Consider the following 24,641-nt stretch of genomic DNA (forward strand, 5'->3'; position numbering starts at 1 on the left):
AAAAAAAGCAATTATCGACTCAAAAACACCAGTTCAGTATTAAATGGCGATATTGCCTGGATGGACGTTAACAGGTCCAGATACAAATAGGTTGTAGTCCACGAACCACGAACCTTCCAAGTTGGAAGGTTGGTTTGCGCACTGGAGATGTGTTAGAGCTAGGTCTCGGGCCGCTGAATGTCTCAGTGGCCTGTCAGTCTCGTGCCCTATTATCGCACAGTCACTTTCTGACTGTTTATCATCTTGTTACAGTCGTGGATAGTTGCTGCACAAGTTCTAGGCCCCAGCGGCAAATGCTAGCACCCAAAGTAGCATAAAAGGGCCTTTTTGTGACTCCACACGATGCTAGCATAAACAGCAGTTTTTACCGGCATCCGATACATTTTTGGCAATTTTGGCATTCTGGATGTGGAATTCGGTCTAGATTACACTATGAAACTAGTATTACGGTACTACCACATTGATAATTGCATGCACTACATTCAATTTGTTTGCATTACCTAGTTGTGACCAAAACCCACATTGTTGTGAACCCTCTAAGATTCTCTAAATTGTCAGGATCGTACGACCACACGGCACGAGGACAACTCTTTCCTTTACACAGTATATTTCACTCCATCGAATAATTAACAATGAACACTAATAACACCAGCTATTTATAGCATGCAGAAACAGCGTACATGCAAAACATAAGCATATAAAACTGGACATAACAGCGTATACAGCAAAACGCACACAACGCATATAGCGTATGCCATGCAGCAACATCAGCGGTACGGCGGAGTCGAAATACAACATTTCAACGAATACAATGCCATAAGCGCGAAGGCCTTTCCCAATTGAGAACTGGTGGTTTACAACATTCTCCCCACCAAAGGGCTTCTCACCGCCGTACAACAATGCACACAAGTCAAAAACGATCCGGGGCTCTGACTACGCGCCCAGAACGCGTCATCTCCTGCTGCCGTGGTGGTGGTAACGGTGCTGGCGGTTCATATGCTGGCTGCTGAGGGACGATAGCAGGTTGAGCGGTATCGGCAAGCCCAGGAGCCACGTCCTGTGACGATACTTCTAATGGCACTAACCTTTGGATCGGCCTCAACAGGGTACTGGTACTCAACTTAACCTTGGCAACACGACGCTTGCCATCTCGACCAGGGAATAACTCGATGATCCGTCCCAAACGCCAGAACTGTTTGCGCTTGGTATCATCGAGAACAAAGACAACATCACCCACAGCTAAAGGGCGCGACATGGTCTGTTGGTGTTTGTTCAGCTGACTGAGGTACTCCACCTCCCAACGATTCTTGACATGCTCCAGTGTCCGACTGAGGTAACGCAATCTCGATGACATCTGCGCAGCGTCCAGGGTACCTGCTGGCTTCTCTGACGACATCCAGATGTCACCCATCATCATTGCAGGGGTTACTGGTGGCTCATCCAGGCTATCAGACACATACGTTAGCGGACGACTATTCACCACTGCTTCAACCTCATACAAGAGGGTCTCAAGCTCCTGGACCTTCAGAAACGCTGTTCCCATTACCTTTTTTAAGGCACTCTTCACTGTACCAACCATTCGCTCATAGAAGCCTCCATGCCATGGTGCAGCTGGAGGATTGAACATCCATGGCACACTCAGTTTGTCAGATGCCGCCTTGAACGTTGTAGCGTTGTCAGACCTGATCCGAGACGGCAAACTACGTCTCGCGACAAACTTCCGAAATGCCATCAAGAATGACTCGGTACTTAAACTATCGACCACCTCCAAGTGAACTGCTCTGGTGGTGGCACACACAAACAATGCTATCCATACCTTCGGAGATGACTCACCACGGCGCACGTACAGCGGACCAGCATAGTCGATGCCGGTAGTTGCGAACGGCCTCTCGTGAACAACTCGGTCTTCTGGCAGCGGCGGGCAGACTTCTGAGGCAGCCTTAGCCTTGTAGCGGCGGCATGTAACACATCGCTGAGTAATGTTGCGTAGCGCTCGTCGACCACCGATAATCCAGAATTTCTGACGGATGAACGACAAGACTCCTTCTACACCTTGGTGCATCCTTTCAACATGCTTTTTCTCCAACAGCAACTCGGTCAGATGATGTTTGCCTAACAGGACTGGGTGCTTGGCTCCATACGCCAACTCGCTGTGCTGAAGTCGTCCCCCGGCTCTGAGCACTCCATGCTCATCCAGAAACGGTGCAAGCTGATACACCTTCGACCCGGGCTTCACTGGTTGACCTTGCTTGATCAGCTCAAGATCCTCAGCGAAACATGCGGCTTGAACGATGCGGTACAATACGTTGTCTGCTGCAAAATAGAGTTCAGCACGAGGCTCAGTGTGCTTCCACTGCAACATCCGAGTCACCATGCCCTGTGCCCTCGACCATTTACTGAATCGGAGCCACCATTCCTTATCAGATTCTCGACTACAGGTGGTGGCTGACACTCGTACTTCTACACTGGACTCATCTGTAGCTGCGGTTGAGGATGCGGTGGGCCAGTCATTGGGCTCCGTGATCCAGGTTGGTCCGCCCCTCCAGAACGGACTACGGATCTGCTGTGCACTACTCCCACGCGACGGTAAATCTGCTGGGTTGTGAAGGCCCGGGCAATGGTTCCACACAATGCCGACCTTCTTCGATATCTCTTGGACTTGACTGACGCGGTTAGCCACAAATGTTTTCCATTTGTACGATGGATTACTGATCCAATGAACGGTAGTGAGACTTTCAGTCCAGCCATAGACTTGCGTGACGGTCACACGCAGCTCCTTCACCACAAACTCAGCGTAGCGAGCCGCTAGACATACTGCTTGTAACTCAAGGCGGGCTAACGTGGGCGGAGACACAGGTGCCACTTTGGCCTTGGCAAATACCAAGTGCGACTGTCCATTGACGACTGCATACAAACAACATCCAAACGCTTTCTCACTGGCATCGGCGAAGGCATGAAGCGCAATCGGCGTCTCAAGAGTGCAACAAATCCAACGTGGTATGTCAATGCTCACCACTTCGGCCAACTCTCCCCACCATTGCGCACATGCGGCTGCGATGCCGTCAGGCAACTTATCATCCCAGTCGCCTCCGACTTTCCAGGCTTGCTGTAGCAGTATCTTTCCCGGCACAACTGCCGGTGCTGCTAGACCTAGCGGATCAAACACTGATGCAACACACTTGAGGAGGGATCGCCGGGTCCAAACAGACGGCCTATCGGACTCGCCTAGCGCTGCTATGCTGAGCAAGTCATCACTGGTTTTCCATTTCAGACCGAGAACTTTATCTCCGGCCTCTGGATCGCACGGGATTTCGTTGCCTCGCCACTTGCGTAACTCCATGCCAGCATCCGTAAGCACACGCACGCTGAACTCTTGCATCTCCTTAGCTTCCGAGGCATTTGAGACACTAGAGACCAAATCGTCAACGTAGAAACTCGTGAGCAAGAGATCAATACGATCTCGCTCTTTGGGTGCAGACAACGCCCGTAGCTCCTTCAAGTGATGCTGAATCACCGCAGTAAGCATGTACGGCGAGCAGTTGACGCCAAATGGCAGTTTCGTTAGCCTCCAGGTTAACAGTTCATCGCTGTCGCTTCGACCGGGCCACAAGAAACGCAAGTACGGACGGTCTTCGGGATTAACCGCGACCATGAAGAAAGCCTTGCGGATGTCCGCTTGCAGCGCGCTCTTATATTCACGGAACCGTAATAGCATACCTGCGAGACTCGGCAATAGCGACGGTCCAGGGTCAACCATGTCGTTCAACGACTTGCCATCTGGAGCCGTCGCCGAGGCATTGAACACCACTCTTAACTTCGTGGTTGCAGCGTGCTCGCGGAACACACCATGATGCGGTACATAGTACCCGGCATCGCTCTCACATGGCTCCAGCTCAATTGCTCCAAGCTCGCGGTACTCCCTGATCAGCACATCATCATAGAGCGCACGCTTCCCATTCCTCTTCAGCTTTTCAAGAAGCCGCGTTGCGATGACTCTAGCTTGAGCAAAGTTATCCGTTGGCCGACGCTCATTTCGCCACAAGAGACCCACTTGGTACCCGCTGCCCTGGCGACATAGCGGGAAAGATGGCAGGTGCTGATGTTGTTCTGGAGGTTCATCCAACTGCCATAGTTTGTCGATGTGGGCTGTGACACATGACACGGTTACCGGCTGACTGTTTCGACTTGGTGCAGACGCTGGACCAGATAATACATTACCTATCTCTGTGTTCCACACCGTCTCACCATTAACTTCCTTCTTGCTGTGCAGTACCGCGTTGATATAGTCTGCACCAATCAGCATATGTATTTCGTCTGATGTCCCTTGTTGAGGCTTGTCACTCAGCTCTACTCCCCAACTGTGCCACTGCGCAATGGTCTGCGGACTTGCGCACTTCAGGTCCAGCTCAAGCGTTGGTTTCACGAAGGCGCGTACCCGAATGCTAGCGGAGCTACCCTGGATCGTGATGGCGTACTTATCCATGCGCTGTTGGGTTGGTTCCGCGCCGAACGGCTTCACCTCTACATTTTCAACCCCAACGTGTTCTGCATCGATTGCTGACACCAAAGCTGCAGTCACGAATGACGCCTCAGCACCCGAGTCCAGGAACACGCGAACCTTCGCGTTTCGAGTTCTTCCCTCAACTCGTGCCACTCCGGTCATCAGCCGCACACTTGGCGAGTGTAGACAGCACGACCCAACATTCTTCTCCGTAACTATCTCAGTCGGTTTCTCCCGGCTGTAACCTGCTCTTTCCAACACATCATGTATTAGCAGGTGGTGTTTCCTCTGGCATTTCGTGCATCTCGAGCCTGACCGACATTCTCTGGCCATATGGCCATACTTAAGGCAGTTCCAGCAGAGTCTCTCTCGCTGCAGAAAACCCTTTCTCCCTTCCAGTGGCAGCGACTTTAGCTGCTTCTCTGCATCTGCGACCGATATCGCCATGCACTGTGCCGACGCCGTGGGCCTTGGCACGGATCGTTCTACTGGCTTCCTGGCAGTATCACCCTGTCGTCCGTGCGCGACCTGGTAAGACGCGCCGTGCTCCTGTACCTGGCGCAGTGACATCCCGTAGCACTGCCGTTCGACCAGGTACGTCTTCATCTCAGGTCCGCATTGCTCCAAGATTACCTGCTTTGCCATTGCTTGCAGCACCGGGGACATTTTTCCTATATCGGCGCTATACTTGGTGTCCACCTCGCCATCTTCTGTCATAGCGAGTGTGGCCCACACCTCTACCTCTCGGCAAACACGGACAACGTATTGATGAAACGACTCATCTGACCGCTGCTTGCCTGTCAGCAATGTCTTCCACGCTTTATCCGGAGTCTTTCCGAGCGAGGCAAGCAACTCTCGTTTTGCTTCCTCGTAATTATTGCATCCAATACATATCCTCTCCGCTTTGCTACCCGCTAGCGCGATGCGCAGTCGCAGCAGCCATTCGCTTTCTTCGAACTCGTTCTTGGAACAGATGTCTTCGAACAGGTCAAGATAACGCTCCAATGGCTGCGTTCCATCATATGAGGGGATTTTCATCACCGGTTGACGCCCACCGCTGTGACTGGGAGATTCCTCTGTACCTCCCATCGTGGCTTTACCCTCACCCTCCTGCGCATTGGCGATGCGCTCGTTAATCTCCTTTAGTGTTTTGGCAAACTCGGTGCGGAGCGCCTCCTCTCGCCGTCTGGCACTGCGCTCCTCACGCTCCGCGTACTGTTGGAGCCTCTGCTCAACATGTACCTTCAACAACTCGCCTTCTAATCCTAACCGCTCTCCATTGTCGATAAAGCTGGCTTCCAAATTGTTCCATAGTTCCTCTGCCATGCTCGCTTCTATCCTGGCGTGGTCGCCAAATGTTGTGAACCCTCTAAGATTCTCTAAATTGTCAGGATCGTACGACCACACGGCACGAGGACAACTCTTTCCTTTACACAGTATATTTCACTCCATCGAATAATTAACAATGAACACTAATAACACCAGCTATTTATAGCATGCAGAAACAGCGTACATGCAAAACATAAGCATATAAAACTGGACATAACAGCGTATACAGCAAAACGCACACAACGCATATAGCGTATGCCATGCAGCAACATCAGCGGTACGGCGGAGTCGAAATACAACATTTCAACGAATACAATGCCATAAGCGCGAAGGCCTTTCCCAATTGAGAACTGGTGGTTTACAACACACATTGCCATTGGTACTTCTTGGTATTTGCTCTTTTGTATTGCAAATATTTCCATAGCAACATGATGCCAACATCGCACCTTTAAAAACTCTTTTCACATACCTGCTTTGTGAGAATTCATAAATAGCACGGAACACCGTTTTCAACCCAAATGTTTCACCATTACCATTAATAGGTAGCATAATTCGTGTTGTCTAGCATCCAAATTAGCATCTTTCTGAGTTGTCAGCTAGCATCCCAAAAAGCATCTTGGCAACATTTAGCTAGCATCTGCCGCTGGGGCCTATGCAGCACAACTCGTTCTCATGTGTTTCTTCTCTTTTTTGCATATCTTTTTTAAGAACGGGTTTCCTCCTGATATCCACCATGGTAATACTAACATCAAGAGTACATAAAACTGGTTATTATTATTATTTATTGCAACATCTCAAGACTCGGCGGAAACACCGGCCAATATTACGAGAGTGGGTGATTGCCAACCACGGCGATAAATAGAAATAAGGGGAGGGAAAAAGAAAGAGTAGCAAAACGAACAACAACAACAACTCCGTAAAGAAAGATAATGTCAAATAAAAACAGTGAAAAACACAGAGACGCAAAGGACATGTGGATAATGAGCTATGCATGTCGTAGTAAATAAGGGGCGGCACGGATCTTAAACAGGCGGAGTGAGGTCAGGTCCTTAACTTCTCTGGGTAGAGTGAGCCAAACAGAATAAGCAATAAAGAGAGGGGAGCGCAAAAGAGTGGATGAGTTACACTTAGGGAGTAAGAGTGAGTTTCTAGTTCTTAGAGAAGAGAACCAATTAAAACACATGAGATGAGGTGGGCACAACTCAAGCTTAATAGAATGGACAAGAGAAGCCAGGTGTGCACTGCGTCCATGTGATAACGGGGTTGTGTGAGCGATTTTATAAAGGGCGGATGATGAGAGCATGCGGGGTTGACGGAGGAGAATTTTAAGGATTTTCTTGTGATGTATTTCAAGCTTTGCAGCAGCGGAAGAGGATAACCCAACCCAAGACGTATCTGCATAATGAAATATTGGGCGAAGGTAGGCGAAATAAAAAAGAAGCTTGCAAGAAAGTGGGAGGTAGGAGCAGTGGGGGGAGAGAATTCCTAAGGATTTACTTGATTTTTTACAGATATATTCGATGTGAGGTACCCAAGAGAGTGCAGAGTCAATCACAATGCCAAGGTGTTTGTGAGAAGACACTATGCACGCTTGCTAACATGAGCCTGCACATTATGGGTCACGTGTGTAATGAGCTGGCTTATATTCGGACGTTAACGTAATTGGTCGCGCCAAAATGGGGCGTGCAAGAGATGAGACGAGCTGTAGTGACACCGTGTCACATTAGGTCGCGCTGTACTGGGGGTGCTAATATGAACACGCGCCGTTTATGGTTGCGCTGTTTTGGGTGTAAATCGTCAATCTGCCTCTGAAGCTGTCGCAATATCTCTCACCAGCTCCACCGCCTAGTACATGTACTGTACTATAAGACATGATCGCTTCTCCAGTGGCTGCTCTCCATTGCAACTTGAGGCAGGACTGTGGCAGAATAGCAGGTGCATCAAATCTTTCTGTAACAGTTTCACCTGCTCCCTCACATATCACCTGTCCCCTATCACTTCTATTCTACCCCTTTCACTCTCCACTCTTCATGCACGCCTTCTCTCTTGCACCACTAACACCAGCCCTGCACGTTCACAACTACAGTACGTATTATCTAGCACCACTATCCCTTATCTAGGCTATTTTACTCGTGGACATTATCTTATCCTTGAATACAGGGGCGGATCCAGGAATTTTTCAGGGGGGGTTCAAATTTTTTCGAGTGCACAGAATTAAATTCGCTTCAAACTGTTTTCGGTTCGTTCACTACACCGGGAGTCGCAAAATCTTTATTGTTACGGTAGCCCTTGCATTGCTTGGCCAATAAGACAAGGGTAATGCGTTTACATGGTTTAGAGCCTTACAAAGTACAAAGCTGCAGCACAGGCAGAAACTAAGGCCGTGACTGCAGCATTTTCCGAACTGACGGAAGGCGAAGTTCTCTGACTGTCCTCCGGCTGGGACTGCGTGTCGTCACATTCGCGTCGTACACGGCCGAACGAAGCCAAGCTCAATGGCAACTGATCGGCCGCTCGCCTCTTTGGCAGACGTCGCGACATGGCAAACCACACGACAAACACAAACATCTTCGAACTGCGACGGAGGAAACCTACAGTCCAGCCAGCGCGAAATAAAACAAAACGACAAGGAAGGTAAGGAGGACAAGTGGCAGTTTCTCCACCTTTTGCTCCACCGCGACATGGCAAACTACACGACAAACACAAACATTATCCTCGTACTGCGACGGAGGAAACCTACAGTCCAGCCAGCGCGAAATAAAACAAAACGACAAGGAAGGAGGACAAGTGGCAGTTTTTCCACCTTTTGCTCCACCACTTGAACTATCGATCGTTTCGAGTCACATGATCCGCTTACAGACCCTTCGATTCGAACGGTACGCGTACAACAGTCCCGACCACTTGCACTGCATGCATGCAGTGACCTAGTACCTGCACTGTACTGCCTGTACTGTAGTCAGTGACTACTGCATGCAGTAGTGAAGTCTACTGGCTACGCTACACTTCGCTGGCTGCGCAAGTAGATATCACAAAAAATCGACTGGACCCATGGTCGAAATTATTTTAGGGGGTTCGTCCGAACCCCCTGAACCCCCCCTGTATCCGCCCCTGGAATACATGTACCAAGTAAACCTGTCACACATTCCCCCTCATCAACTAGGTAGTGAGAGGTGACCTAATATTGCTGGTGATCATTGGGATTCTGGAAGCTTTTCAGGGCGAGTGGTATTCCTGCCAGGAGATCGGAGCGGACGGCTTCACTGGTCCGAGTACGAGGATCCCGAAATTCTCTATACGCCGTGAGGCATATGGTCAGAACAGTTTTGTCTAGACAAGCTGACGCGAAGTCGGGGTGATGTGTAACGCATGTCAAAGGGCTGCCAATGCTAACAGCTGCAGCGCTCTCTCGATAGCAAAGGTAATCGACTGCCGGATGCCCTCTGCATCACCCCACATTTCTGGCAGGAACATCAATCGTTATTTCCTTGTCGACCAGTAAAGTCGTCCGCTCCAACTTCCTGGCCGGCCCTCATCAGGCTGCGCTTCTATCAGGGGCACCTCAGACAGGAGGTCCTTTAGGTTCCTTAGAGTATGGTTGCAGTTGTGAAGCTTGGGAATGTTGACCAAACATCGTTCTATCACCGGAACACTAAAAAAACTAAGATCTTCAAATGCAGAAAATACTAAGCACACGTGACGTCATCAAAACTAGGCGTCAAAAGAGGAGACAAGCTTGGCCCTCCCTGGCTTCATAAATCATATATCGACTTTTTGGGTCTAGGTTTTGCGATTCCCCATTCCTTGGGAGCCATATAAGGCCCCCATGAAGAGAACGCACCACCGAAAAAATTCCTGGAGTGCCCCTGAAGGCCGCCTTGGTCCAGGCCAAAGCGTAGAAGAAAAAAACTAATTACTTAAACAGCAGTGAGCATGTTGTCTGAAACAATCCACTGAGAAGGTTGATTTGCAATGTCAAGTCTCCGGACGAAGCCGGACGGGTTCAGATGCACGATTTTCGGAACTGGACCTAGCCAGCTTCATGCATGACACCGTTGTCGTTGCTGGTAATGCCAATTTTGCATGCGAAATGGTGTTATGATGCCAGCATTATGCCACCTGGAAAAGAGGGACTATAATGCCAGCGATAATGCTAGCATTACCCGCCCATGCCTAACCAATGCACGACGTCCCAATAAGCTGATATTGACAAACCATGGACAGCGCTGTTCAAATCTCTTTTTCCATGAATACAACGCCCTCTGGAATTGTCTGCCCCCTGAGATCACCTCCTTAACCAGTTTAAGCGAATTTAAGCAAGAACTGCACAAACAGTTCTACGAGCATTGGTTTCACTGCAGTGGAATTTCGTTGAATATGTAGCGTCACATCGTATTCGTTAGAAGCTTATCTCTGGCACATTTTTCATCATTTACATGTATTATCCCAGTTCTGCACGCTTACAATCATAATAATTATGCTCAAGCGCACAGCTCTGCCCTAGACTATGTCTTTTTCTCTTTCTTTGCTCACCTATTGCTCATCACTTCTTTTACAGATTTGGTATTATGGAAAGTTTGGAAACCCCCTCGATAGGCGAAAGCCTTTGGGGAATCCTTAAACAATAAAAATTACAAAATTAATAATAATAATAATTCGCGGGATTCGCGTTGGCATCGCTTGAATGTTCAGAAACACACAAACTAGCCTTCGCTTCCGCAGGCCACCACTATGCCTATGCCTTGCACACCTTAGTGGCGAATGCAGACCTCACAAGTGAGTCAGGGGAGAGTAGGTGAGTCTCTCAACCAATCGGGCGTGTAACGGCCCATAACCCTGTAAACTGCATCCTTGTTACCCTCACTCCGAGCTGTGAGTACCCAGTTGACCGTGGGTGTCGGCGCAGTTCACCACGCATAAAAAGTCTTCACTCACGTAAAAAGTCTTTACACGCTCCCTGCTACCAGCGCGGGTCTCGAACTCGGGACCTCATGATTCGCAGGCAGGCCTGCAAACCAATCGGCCATATGCGTTGGTCAAAATTACAAATTACAAATTACATGTACATGACTGTGCCTGATCGAGTAGTACTATTTACCATGTTTACGGACCTGACTACATTGCTACATTATAGCGGACAAGGTTGTAAAACTAAAAGTGTTGCGTGTCCACCAAGTCATGGACCGGTATACCGGTACAATGCATTCCAGCTAGCTGGACGCATTTCAGACACGATGAGGGTTGGATCTCATGACTGCAGCCGATTGTTGCCAAAAAAGGGATTTCCCGATATTATCCACTATGAAACTCTATATATTATTATGATGAGCAAAAGCTACAGTCCCCACGGAACAAAGAATGTCGATTGTTACTGGACGTGTGTTACTGGACGTGTTACTGGACGTGTTACTGGTCGTGTGAAACAACTTGTTTTGTAGTCAACTAGTCCATCACAATGTCATGCATGAGGAGTACTGTAGGAGTTTGGCTTTCGGCTTGTACAATTCGTTTTCGCAAAGCTTCCCTTTCTTTACTTATCTTTGATATTTATGACCCACCCAAGTTGGGTGGTGTGCTGCTTTGCTGCTTCGAATTGTAGTTAGACCGCTTTGTCAAATATCGTACTGGTCTCGTCATCGTCCAGTAACAATCGACATTCTTTGTTCCGTGGGGACTGTAGCTTTTGCTCGTTTTCGTTGCGCTTGCCTTCCCCTCTTTGGTCTTTTCCATAACCTTGAACCTTCCAAGTTGGAAGGCTGTCGGTTAGCGCTACGGAGATGTGTTGAAGCTAGGTGTCAGGACGTCGAATGTTTCAGTACTCTGTCAGTTTTGTGCCTAGTTATTGCACTTTCTGACTGTATATAGTATCATGTTACAGTGATGGAGAGTTACTCTTAACTCGTATCCATATGTCTTTTTCTCTTCCACATTTATTTATGGCTCAACATCCAAGTTTCAAATAATAATAATAATAATAATTTGAAACTCGGGTATTGAGCCAATAATAAAATGTAGAAAGGAAAAGGACATATGGAAACGAGTTAAGAGTACCTCTCCACCACTGTAACTAGATACTATATACAGTCAGAAAGTGCAACAACTAGGCACAAAACTGACAGAGTACTGAGACATTCGACGTCCTGACACCTAGCTTCAACACATCTCCGTAGCGCTAACCGACAGCCTTCCAACTTGGAAGGTTCAAGGTTATGGAAAGACCAAAGAGGGGAAGGTTTGACCCACCCAAGTTGGGTGGTGTGCTGCTTTGCTGCTTCGAATTGTAGTTAGACCGCTTTGTCAAATCGCCTACTGGTCTCGTCATCGTCCAGTGACAATCGACATTCTTTGTTCCGTTGGGACTGTAGCTTGTGCTCGTTTTCGTTGCGCTTGCCTTCCTCTCTTTCATTACATGGAAGCGAATGGAAACAGTAAAATATTGTAGGAAATAGCCTAACATGATAGCAGGGTGTAGTACAAAGCAAAGAACGCTCAGTCAATGAATAACGTTAACGTTAGAATACAACAACGGGGAGGCGGTAAACGGCACATGACTGGTACTGTGGAGTACCGCAAACGTTCAAAGATTCCTGTAGTGTTCAGCAGTGGGTGCTACTGCTAGCAAGACAGAACGGGAGGCAGGCTTGTTTGAACTGGTGGTACTGGGTAATACCACGCACGTCGGATGGCAGGGTGTTCCATAAAATGGACCCGCGAGCGGTTGGACGGTCGTGGCCGGCTTTGGAGGCAGATTTGGGCACTCGAAGGCCCAAGCTGCGTTGCGCGCGCGTTGTTCGAGTACTGGGATGCTCCAGAATTAGAAGGGCTTGCAGTGCATTGCTTGCCCGACCATTCGAGCAACGCCAGATCAAAATAAGGCCAAAAAAAGGGTCTTTTGCTTGTGGAACTCTTCGATGCCATACTGTGCATACAGCTGCAGACGAGCAAGCAGAGGTTGGGCGCTTGTGCGAGGTGGCAGGCCGAATACGGCGCGTGCCGCACGGTTTTGCTGGACTTGAAGGCGTGACCGCTGGTCGTGTCGAAGGCACCCAGAGAACGCCACGGACCCGTAGAGCAAATCTGGATCGTTTTTGCACATTGTTTCCATCGTTTTACACTGCACGAATACGGTATGCACATGTTGATTCGGCTCGTCTTATTGGTTGCGGTTTTAAAATTACGTTCGGAGCTCATCTTTATTTATCTACCCAAGATTGCTGAAACTTGTAGCGAAAAATGCACTGATTACGATGGTCGCAGGTTGACCGGAGCAGCCATACCCAAGTTATAACAGCTAGAAGTTTTCACTAAATTGAAATGCACCTGAATGCCTTCTCCAACATCTCGGCAGAGACCACGGTAGTGCTGCAGCGTTGGTACTCATTACCGCCTCCTCTCTCGCTCCAGGATGCCCCGGAACAACAATTTTTAACACAGGCAAAGCCAAACATTTCAAATTTCCTCCGAGGGATATCATAGTCGTACCAGCACTTCCCGACTGCCGCGTTTAGATCTCGCCTGTTCTCCTTTGTGACCTAGGACACATCGTCGAGGCTGCTGGAAAAGGCGAGATCATCAACGTTGAGGTCTGTGCTCTGCGGTGGCTGAACGACTTCTATTTTGAACTTGGTCATCTTGCTCTGGTGCGCGAAGTGACGATTGTCACATCTCTGCGTTTTGGAGTTTTCACATATTGCGGAACTGTTCGCATGCAGACTGGCGGTTCGGGGATGGCGAAGATTTCAAAGCGCTACCTGCTATTGCTATTCATTTTCCACTCTTCTTGCTCCTCAGTGCCATTGTCCTGCTCTGTTAAGTTCTCAACTAAAAAAACAACAGCGACGAGCAGTGAGCGCAGTGCTTTTCTTCGCATTGCGTCTGGTGGACAAAAGTGAAAACATGTTCGCTTTATAGCATTGTTTACAGCGTCTACACCCTTGCTCTGCGACGACTGTGGCTCTTCCGAATAATTATGAATCCTGCTTTCCTGCGATTCCGAAATGTCATGTCAGTGTTTCAGGCTGACAGAACCAGAGAGAAAGAACGAAATAACAGCACCGAAAAGTAGTGAAAAAAGTCACGAAGTTTTTGTTTCCGGAGGAAGTATATCTTTTAAAAAACTATTTTTTTAAAGGAACCTTCCAAGTTAGTTGGAAGGCTGTTGGCGTGCGCATTCAAGACTTGATGGAGCTAAATGTCAGGTCGTTGAATGTCAGTACCGCAGCAGTCATTATTGTGCTAACTGTTGTACGTTAATAATTGTAACTCATCAATACAAAGCTTATAATTGCCAGTGTTGGACAAACTACGGACAACATTTCAATCTTTGGTCCATTCTTATTGATTACACTTTAACTAAAATACTATTGCGCTAATTGTGGCACGCTCTGACTTTGCTGATAACTGTCTGTGTTGGATGATACACTATGGACAACATGTAAACTATTGCCAGTAATGGTCTCCTCAACATGCACCCAACTTCAGGCACTAGAGTCATTCCGTGAGCTCTCTAGTCTAGGGAAGCATTGCTGTAGTGTTCGTCATGCAGAATTAATTTGCAGAGTTGCAGTTGCGCACATCGAATGGCGCCGTCTACATGTACGTCTCCCGTTCACTCGCGAAATCCAGCCGTTTTGTATGCTCGCGTCGCCGCCGCATACGGTGTGACAAGTTTCTTTCATGATTTTAGTCAATGGTCGTGCCATGCGTGGTCAGGCTTCACGTCTGCTTCGTGTCCCGTTTTTGCCGGGTCATTCCGGTCGATCCACTGTTCAGTTCATTGGTAGTGTGTAGTCTGGAACTGCCTGCCGCCTGATGTCTGCTCCATCACAATTCCTTCTGCATTTAAGAAAGCAATTACAAACGATATCTTAAACTCTCTTACCCTCTCCTAAGATCTCAAAGGCGCATAACTGTCAACATTCCCTCAACCCTGGAACCTTTGCATCCGTTGCAATATTTTCATGAAAAATTCATCAAATTCCAATTCGTTACTTGTAGTACTCCCTCATTGATTTGTTTCCGTCTTCTCTTTGCGCTGCGTTCATGATTGTATTTTCCCCTTCCTCCTTTTCTTATATCACCACCTTCATCATTTTGCGAGAACTGTGGCAATACGCCCAGTGAGAAGGCAGATTTTGCCTGTGCTTCTGGTGAAATACAATAAAGCTAAACAAACAAACAAACAAGTTGACCATAATTATTATTGCATGTTTAGCTCTTCCGTAGCTTCCCGATTGGTGCGGTAGTCGTACGAGTCGTACGGTTGCGTTCTCGTTCTTGGTCAATGGTGTCCGCATTGGACGCCGTTACGTCAATCGGCGTGCCGTCGGTTCCAGTCGCGTCCCATCGCGCCCCATCGAATGTGTACTATACTGTACAGAACAGTAAGCTTTTCCCGAACAGTGCCGTAAACGGTATGCTCCTTGCGTGAGGGCCTAGGGATGCTGCACACACGTATGTGCCGAATTAGGGATGAGCAACGATCCTTTCTCAGCAAGCGAAAGTGGGAAGGGATCAAATTTGGTTGAAGCTAGTGATCATGCACCTGGGCGCGAGGGGACCCAAAGCTAGGCATTCCTCGACACACGGCTACAAATTATAGAGATCTAAGACAGGAAATGGTAGGGACCGCGTTGCGGATCGCCAGTTATAGCAGATCTCGTTTATATTAGTGGTATCGCGACTGCATTAAACACCAACCATAAATTGGAGAAACCTCCCACACAACGGCTACAGTTCCCCTTGCTCTCGGATCTCCTCAAGGACACCAATTTTGGTTCTCCGATCTTCTCGTTCACCTTCGTTTCTCTGAAGTCGTCTCGGGATAGCTTTGCCTTGTTGGTTGCGCGATTGCAAATACGGCACTACAACAGGCAGAAGCGGCAAAGAAGACAACAAAGATACCCACCCATTGCGGTAAAAGGTAAGAAATTCCTTTCTCCCTTATAAACATTTTTCCTTGCACATGTACATGTATATCTCACATGTAGTTTAGTCATGTAAAGAGAAAGGACCTATAAGTTACTAGTTATGACTAACAGTCCACCAAGGTAACGAGGTAATAATATTATTAGGACAGTCAGATAGTAACTTCAACACCCGAGTCTTCAGTTTAGTTATGCATCGTCAATAAATAGTGGTTACCGCACAGTTTGTCCTCTTGGTTGCGATGCTAAAGTTGCTACATGTATCTCCGAAACGCTCGTTCTTATCAATGTCTTCATGTGGGGACTGTGGTGCTGCAGCCCAGCTAGAAGGTAGATATTTCCTGTGCCTATGGTGAAACAAAATAAAGCTCCGCAAACAAGATACGAATTCTAGCCAGTTTGTTATTGTTTGTTAAGAGAAAAAGACCTATAAGTTAGTTCCTAGTTATGACTAACAGTCCACCAAGGTAACGAGATATATTATACAGTCAGATAGTGCGACTGGACTGTTAGTTATAATACGTGTACGCGTAGTAACATATAGGTCCTTTTCTCTTTCATAATTACTATTGGCTCAACATCCGAGTTTGTTGTTGTTGTTGTTGTTGTGTATTTATTTAACGGATTCTCCAAAAGCATTGGCGTCGTGTACAACCAGTATTGGCACAATACGTTTCAATGGTAATTGGTTCAAACCTAGTGAGAATTAACTTTGAGGCATCTTGCAGTTTCATCTGTAGAAAATAGTTGGGTTGACACACCCATCCCCAACGCACTGCAAAGGACCACACCAATTCTTTATTATTCTTTAATTAAAAGAAAATGACCCAAAGGCAACATGTCACGAACATCAGTCTTAGTTTTCTAGGCTCAGATCGTTGGAACTCTCTACCTGCTGACATTCGCCTTTGCACATCTGTTTCTCGCTTCCGTTACCTTGTATTGGCACATTTAGGGTACCCTGTAAGAAGGCCTTAGGCCTGTGGGGACTGCCCTATCAAAAATTTAATAATAATAATAATAATAATCAGTCGTGATCATTTATGTGCCCCCTTTTTGGCACCAAGCGACTCCCTTTTGTATGCATGTACCCGTTTCTGGCTGTCGTGCATGTCGCAGTATGCTCTACTTGCTCTCCGTTGTATGCATGTACCCGTTTCTGGCTGCCGTGCATGTCGGCATTATTGTCGCAGTGTGCTCCATATCCCCTTGCTCTCCGTTGTACCAAGAGTGCATAAACAGTTTATGGACTCTTGGTTGTATGCATGTACCCATTTCTGGCTGCCGTGCATGTCGCGGTGTGCTCCCCTTTCTGCGCATGTATCCGTTTCTGGCTGCTACAGCTCGCGTTGCGCTTCCCTTGCTCTCCTATGTGTACACACGTCCGTTTCTGGCTGTACACGCATGCCTATTTTGTGCCTCCGCGCTGACCCCTGACTCCCTGCCTGAGGAATCGCGTGAGCCTAGTTAGGCAAGTATGGATCCAGTGATCCGAATGTAGCGTCGTTCCCAGCAAGAACTACTTGCCGACTTTTGTTGCTCTACAAGGCACCTTTTCGCTAGTCTTCTTCATGTCTCTTCTTAGAGTAGAGACCAGTTTTTTTCTGCTCTAATCAGTAGCTCAGAGCTACATCAATAGCAACAATAAAACCTTATAAAAGACAAAACAAAACTCTTGTCGATGCGATGACAACGACGACAAACTGGTGCCGAAACTAGGCCTTGACAGATTATGCTAATATTTTCGTGAAATTATGCTTTTGGCATTGCTGAAAAATTGCAGAGTTATGCTATTTTTATGCTAAAAGTTATCATATTATTATGCCGCATTATGCTCACATATGCTGCTAATGTATGATGGTTCTGTGCAAAAAAAACAGGGGAGTTTTTTGTAGAGGGCGTTGAACTGTAGTAGCAAAAGTTCAACGGGGTCAACGCACCGTCCGACCTAGCTACGACCGTCACTGATTGTAGTGGACTGGACAGCGTTATCAAGGGAGTCGTAAACCTACGACTTCGTGGTGCATCTACTTGTACTTGTACTTGTAGAACATGTACAACTGTATGGAATTTGATGCAAACAGGCGGATTATTCCAATTATTTATGCGATTCGTATGCAATTTGCCTCGAATTATGCGATTGTTCGAATTTGGTAGGAATTATGCGAAAAATTATAGCATAATCTGTCAAGGCCTAGCCGAAACCCGGGATTGAACCAGGGACCTTGAGATGGAAGGGTTCATTTGATTGAAAGAACACTACTAGTACAGTCATGTATGTACACAGACAGGTAGGGCTTGATGAGGAGAGAAACGGGGAAGATCAACTGCAAGGTGACGGAATTCCGTTGATTGCATAAGGCATGGTTAGCTGTAAATTTCCTGAGGGCAGCTTTAAATTTATGGACATTGTACGAAACAGTTCTATCCGCAGATTGAGCAGACATTGAGCAGACATTGTACGTAAAAGAATTGGTTCCGTCCTTTGCAGTGCTTTGGGAATGGGTGTGTCCACCCAAACACTTTCTATCGCTAAAACCTACATGTACGTCTTTATGACTTCACTGAACTGCATTATTTGAACTCTATTCAGTTGCCAATCAGTACTAATTCAATGCGCTGAGTTACTGGAAAAATGGCTTCATTGGCTAGAAGCACTATGACGTTTCGAACCACTCACCCATGGTCATACGTAACGATATTCTGACGATAGGTGATTCACCGCATCGAGTTTGTAATTCGCTTCCATGTAATTGGGCGACACCGCCCGTTTGGTTCTGCGAATTCAAATAAAAATGTATGTACCAACTAAGTAGAGTGGCTGTCAGTTGATAACCTCCTTTCTTTTCAAGCCTCGTTGCTGTTGGAAACCTTATTACGGACGGAAGAAGTACTTTTTCACTGTACTCTGATTTTAAACTGTCCCTTTTGTATAACGTGGACAGAAATTGCAAATCACATGGAAAATTCCTCGGGGAAAATATATGTACATGTAATTGCAAACTTTCGGCACCACTAGCACTGCAGTATCCCAGTTTAGTGTCATTACAGTGGCACCACAGCAGACTACTTTCAGGGGGACTAAAGAGGGGGCACGGCGTTCCACAACTTAAGCAGCACCAGAGTTGCACGCATGATTGGCTTCATAAAAGCACCATTATCTGCGTACCACATTGTCAGAATTTGAGTCGAATGACATCTTTATTTAGAACTGGATTCCCCCAAGCTGGGCCAAGGCTAAACATGTACATGTACGTACTATAATTATTTCCTCATCAGATATTCGAGAAACATCTCAGAAAAAAGGAAAGAAAAAAAGGAGTTAACGTGTTCCAATGAATCAGTTGCTGTCAGCAGAAGTACAGGTAATGGTCATGGTACTGATTGTTGGGACTTTGGTGGAGAGCCAAGGATAACGTATACTTCAATTAGAAAAGAAAAGGGACCAAGGAACTACAAGTTGCGCTATAATGTCCACTAACACTACCACTGTAAAGGCGTGTTTGACATTTCTGTCCCGATCGGCCTGTTTCCTTTCATGTTTCCTTGCTTCTTTCAGCGGGCAAGACAACATGTGTTCAAGCGCTTCTGCTGTGCACGCACATATGATGCCACTGGTACTGATGCTGGTTGCCATGGCGATGGTGGCGCAATGTCAGAGTGCCACAAGCGGTGCTGCTCGTAAGTGTCAAGCAGAACTAGTACAGGTCCGGAGAAAGAAAAAAATGTCATGGTTCGCGTCAGACTCGGTTTATCTATATACATGTAGATAAAGAGAAGGGGTGAAAATAATAGCAGATTGGCCTGGAATAATTTATGCTGTCATAAAATGTTCTCTTTCTGTACACAGTACCCTCAGTTCCGATACTATTCACTGATGAGCGGAACACGAAAATCGATTTTGAATAACATAAAAATCCTTTAAAATTCCATGAACTCGTTGTTGTCTGGCCATGTCTGCATCTATTATACTCTTTATTGCACTAATAATTTATACCGGTTACCGTATTTCCACAAATAGTAGGCCGGTCTACTATTTTTCAACCTCGTCCTAACCCGGCCTTATAATCGAGGACGGTCTTGTATTCGAGGACGGTCTTTTATTCTTTCAACCCAGTTTGACCCCGGTCTTCTATTTCTCGCCACACAGTTTTACCCCCGTTCTTCCATTTTCTTCTACACAGTTTGAGCACGGTCTTCTATTTTTAACACAAGAACAAAGACTCATTTAGTAGGCCCGGTCTTCTAATCGGAGATGGTCTTTTATTTTCAATCGCCCCCTGCCCCGGCCGGCCTTGTATACGAGAAAGGCGTTGTATACGAGGACGGCCTTTTATTTGCGGAAATACGGTATATTACTGGATGTTGGTAGTTATTTTTTATCCCGCTTGGGTTTTGTGGCATTCTGCATGACAATTTGCGGTTTCCCCCAAAAAAGGTACTAGAGTAGAACCCGGGTTAAGGATCCACCTAACTCTGCGCGGACAAAGCTGGACTCAGTTGTACAGGGATGGGCAAAACGGTGTGCAAAACGACTTCTTGTGAGTAGAGGGACCTCGGAAAATAGTTTGAAGCGAAAAAAGTTACGGCTTCCTCGGAAACCGACGGGGGACCCCCTTGGGCCGGAAATTAAATCCCAGTATAAGGATCACCCGCACAATGTACATGCCAAGTGACCCCCCCCCCCCCCCCCGGGCTCCGAAGGATCACCCGCACAATGTACGTGCCAAGTGACCCCCCGGGCTCCGATCCCTAATCCGGTGTGACCCTTAACCCGGGTTCTACTCTACTACAGAAGGGATTTATTCACAAAACCAACGACGTGCCACCGCAGTAGGCTAGGGGTGTGAAAGTTGGCAGTTAAGATCCGGAGTTTCGGAGTTGGAGAAGAATTAGTCTATAAAAAGCCTTAAACTCACAGGATGCAAGCCAAGACTGGCTGCCATTTTCTGGAGTATATTGGTAGGTGATCTTTACTGCTGCACCAGTGGTCACAACACAGCCTGCACATCAATATCTACAGCTTGCTGCTCTGACTGAACTGCTGATGTCTGAAATAAATATACATGCATGTACAGTTGTACACTGTACATCAATGAGTTCTCTGATTCTGAGAGCGATTACTTGTCAAAGAAAGAGCGAAATTCATTGATCCTATTACCTGATGAGGGCCAAGTGCCGAAACGTTTTGAAATAACGGAACTGGTTCGGATATGCAGCGCTATGGGAATGTCCACCCGAATTCCTTATTTCAGACAGAGTGAGCCAGTTGTCGAATATGAGGTGTATTTGTCCCCCCCCCCCACCTGTTTAGGGAGTTTTCTATCATTTTTCGTGCCAAGCGCAAAGAGGCCATAAACGTGTACTGAGAGCATGCAGCTGTGATCATGGCATGATCTTAGACTATTACCTGTCCTCTACGTTCCCCAAACAACTGACTGGCCTCTTGTTGCCGTTATGGGTTATAGTGTTTATGTGAAGGACCCTCCGAAAGTGACTGGAGAGTGGAGATGTGACACTATTCTTCAGAGTTAAGGATACACAAGGTAGCATTGCCAATGTTGCGAGGCTGAAACACGGAGCTTCACGGTAATTTTGTCACGATTTATTTTATGGATTCTCCAAAGGCCTTTAATGGCCTAAATCGAGGGAGTCTCCGTCAGCAGCTTATGAAACTTGAAGAAGAAGCTGAGGGGGAAAAAGAAAAGAAAAAGGAAAACCGCGGGACGGGGTAGTGGTAATAACATGACTAGGACATGACATCGATTCTCTACGTTCACCAGGGCTTCACACAGCAATGATGATACTACCGGTACTTGTAGCTGTCCTGCTATATCTACTTGTGTCCTTTGGCTCTGCCCTCGTGGTACATGTAGTGAGCGCTTTTGCAACGATTTAGAAACACAAGGCGAAACAACAGAGACCAAAGTTTTGTATGAAGCTCTGCACCCCGGTGCATTGAGCACTCTTTCGAGGACCACACCCAACTTTCCGTGTGAGACCAAAGATCTTTCTCGTTACTCATCAGACTAAAACTGGGGATTTAGAAACATAATATTATTATTATTATGTACATGTAACTGTTGATAGCTAAGCTAGGATACATGTGAGCATCGCCGTGTTGGTATTAGCCCTTTGCGTGTACAGTCAGACCTCGCATAGCCGCACACATCCGTTTTCCAGAAAAATATCCGGATAGGCGAGGGAACCGGATAATCGAACACACATACTGTATATGTGCATGGCATATGCTGTAAATCGGTAACCAACGATTTTCTTCCGGATGGCGAGGGATCCGGATAAACGAGGGCCGGATAAACGAGGTCTGACTGTAACACTGTACTCAGAAAATTGGCCAATTCTGCTCGAAAAGCTGTGAAATTGGCAGAACCGTACAAACCTTACGGCGGGCACTTCCTCGAATTCTCTCATGAAACTTACCCTGAGAAAAAAACGTCCTAAATTCTGCCAAGTTTTCTGCTGGCATTATCCGCGGCCAAGGGCCACGTGAACGGGGATGTTGAGTTGAATGATATCTTTATCCTGTCGTCTTTCGTTTTCAGCTGACATGTCTCAGTGTGCCGGCTACAATGTGTCCGTGTTCGAGGTCTCATTGACGTATACGGGAGCTGTTGAGCAGTGTAGGCAGCACGGGATGAGGCTTATTCGCATCAAGCCTTTCAACATCATGAACGGCACCAATTGCTTCCGGGTAAGTATTTGCCAATGTAGTTATGTACATGTATGTGCAGTGAAACCTGTCTAAGACGACCGCTCAGGGGACCTTCAAAAAATGTGATCTCTGTTACCAGGTGGTCTCCTTATCAAGTGTCATTTGACAGGAAATAGCATCGCTTGGTCCTGGTTTCAGTGGTCGTCTTGACAACCATTATTAATTTTTATTACGACTGTAGAAAAAATGCATGATAGCGAATGAAAAACGTTAAGTCTTCTTGACAGGTGTCACTGTGTGGCATGTAGCTAGTATTTAGGGCTGTAATGCTGTATGTACATTGTACTGTGTACTGTGTACTGTGTACAGCATACTATGTACTGTGTATGTTTTATTTGAATTGGTAAGTCCACACGGGGCTACACGCCCAATTACATGGAGGTGAAATGTCTGTACATTGTACGGACGTGATGGCGGCGGCAAAACCCATTTAGTGGTCAAATAACGTAATATAGCGGCGCGAGCTCCAGTGTGGGGAGCAAACCCTTTTCTAACAAATCATCGCCGAAGTCGCAACCACTAATAAAAGTAACGTATTATTATTATAATCTGGTTGTATCCAGTATCATCAATCCAGTATCCAGTATCATCATAAGCTGTTGACGGAGACTCCCTCGATTTAGGCTAAGGCCTGTGGAGAATCCATAAATACAAATACAAATACAAAGTATCAACTATCCAGTGTCCAGTATCATCTTCTCTGAAGAGTCTTTGATAGGCGGAGCAGCTGTCAGAAGGAACTATTTTACCCGTGACCCCTTCGTTGTTTGGAATTATTGGTGTGAGCAGTGGCTACCGAGGGTAGCAATGGTCGGCTTTAGAGCGCATGGAGGAGAAGAGTTTTATGCATTTGAAAAGCAACAGGCAAATGGTGGCGTTCACAGTTTTATTGACAATCTCGTTGTGGCTAACTCTAAGGACTGTGGCTGGAGACTGCTGGGCACAGTCAGTGTGATGTATGAAGTATGTCGGTGTGGTGTATGAAGTATGTCAGTGTGGTGTATGAAGTATGTCAGTGTGGTGTATGAAGTATGTCAGTGTGGTGATGGACCGTGACCGTGATATTGCAGATCCGGATGAACATGATGGAACAGTACTGTTTGACGTACATGTACATAAAGCCTGTAACTAAAGACCACCGTGACTAGCGACCAACCCGGTACTACAGACCACTTTGCCAGGCACGGACGGTCTCACATTCATATCATGGTTGAACGGTGCAAACCTCTAATTAAGGACCACCTGCAACTAAAGGCCACTTTCTCTGGCCCCAATGCCAGGGTGGTCGTTAGTCACAGGTTTTACTGTACATGTAAATGTACAGTCATTGTGTTCTAGCCCGTTTCTACCCTACAGTGTGTTCTAGCCCGTTTCTACCCTACATTGTGTTCTAGCCCGTTTCTACCCTACAGTGTGTTCTAGCCCGTTTCTACCCTACAGTGTGTTCTAGCCCGTTTCTACCCTACATTGTGTTCTAGCCCGTTTCTACCCTACAGTGTGTTCTAGCCCGTTTCTACCCTACAGTGTGTTCTAGCCCGTTTCTACCCTACAGTGTGTTCTAGCCCGTTTCTACCCTACAGCTCCGCCTTTGGGGATACTGGTAATTGTTTTCATGCTGAGTGGCTTCGCACAAATGGCTCCAGATCCAGAGCATTTTTGTTTCTAGTTTGCACTACACATACGTGTACTAAGTAACGTACATCATGATGTAGTTACTAACACATTCACATACCCCACACACACACCTCCCCCCCCCCCTTCAACAGCGCTCCTTAGTTACGTTACTCTCCACAAACACACACACACAAACACACACGCATACACACACACACACACACACACACCTTAGACCTGCCCATCGCGGAAGCGATGATAGCGAACAGCTATGTTAGACATAGCAACTTGTGCTGGAATTACACCATTCAACAGCTTGCAAGGCTGATGAATTGACCGCCACTATTTTTAGCCTGGTATCCACCACACAGCTGATTGAAGTGACTTTTTCTGGCCAGTGAATCCCTATTTTTCCTTTTTCCTTTTTTTCTTTCTTTTTTTTCTCCTTTTTCTACACACACACCACACCACATACTCCGGCATACACTGGCCGTTGGTAACCACCCAGGAGAATGAAAGAAAAGTCAGGAAGAGTTCGAGA

At 46.9% G+C, this 24,641-nt stretch overlaps 1 protein-coding gene across 1 annotated transcript in view; it reads left to right on the plus strand.

The window, feature by feature from the left end:
- Positions 1-15,507: 15,507 nt before the first annotated feature.
- The window catches only part of LOC135828598 (uncharacterized), a 43,486-nt gene continuing 34,352 nt past the window's right edge, over positions 15,508-24,641 (plus strand). The window contains exons 1-3 of the mRNA XM_065341029.1: positions 15,508-15,749; positions 19,313-19,434; positions 22,317-22,465. Of these exons, the coding sequence (XP_065197101.1) occupies positions 19,326-19,434; positions 22,317-22,465 (258 nt within the window). The 5' untranslated portion in view covers positions 15,508-15,749; positions 19,313-19,325. The remainder of the gene's footprint in view (positions 15,750-19,312; positions 19,435-22,316; positions 22,466-24,641) is intronic.

Source organism: Sycon ciliatum, chromosome 12 (genome assembly GCF_964019385.1).
Source record: "Sycon ciliatum chromosome 12, ocSycCili1.1, whole genome shotgun sequence".
Taxonomy (NCBI): domain Eukaryota; kingdom Metazoa; phylum Porifera; class Calcarea; order Leucosolenida; family Sycettidae; genus Sycon; species Sycon ciliatum.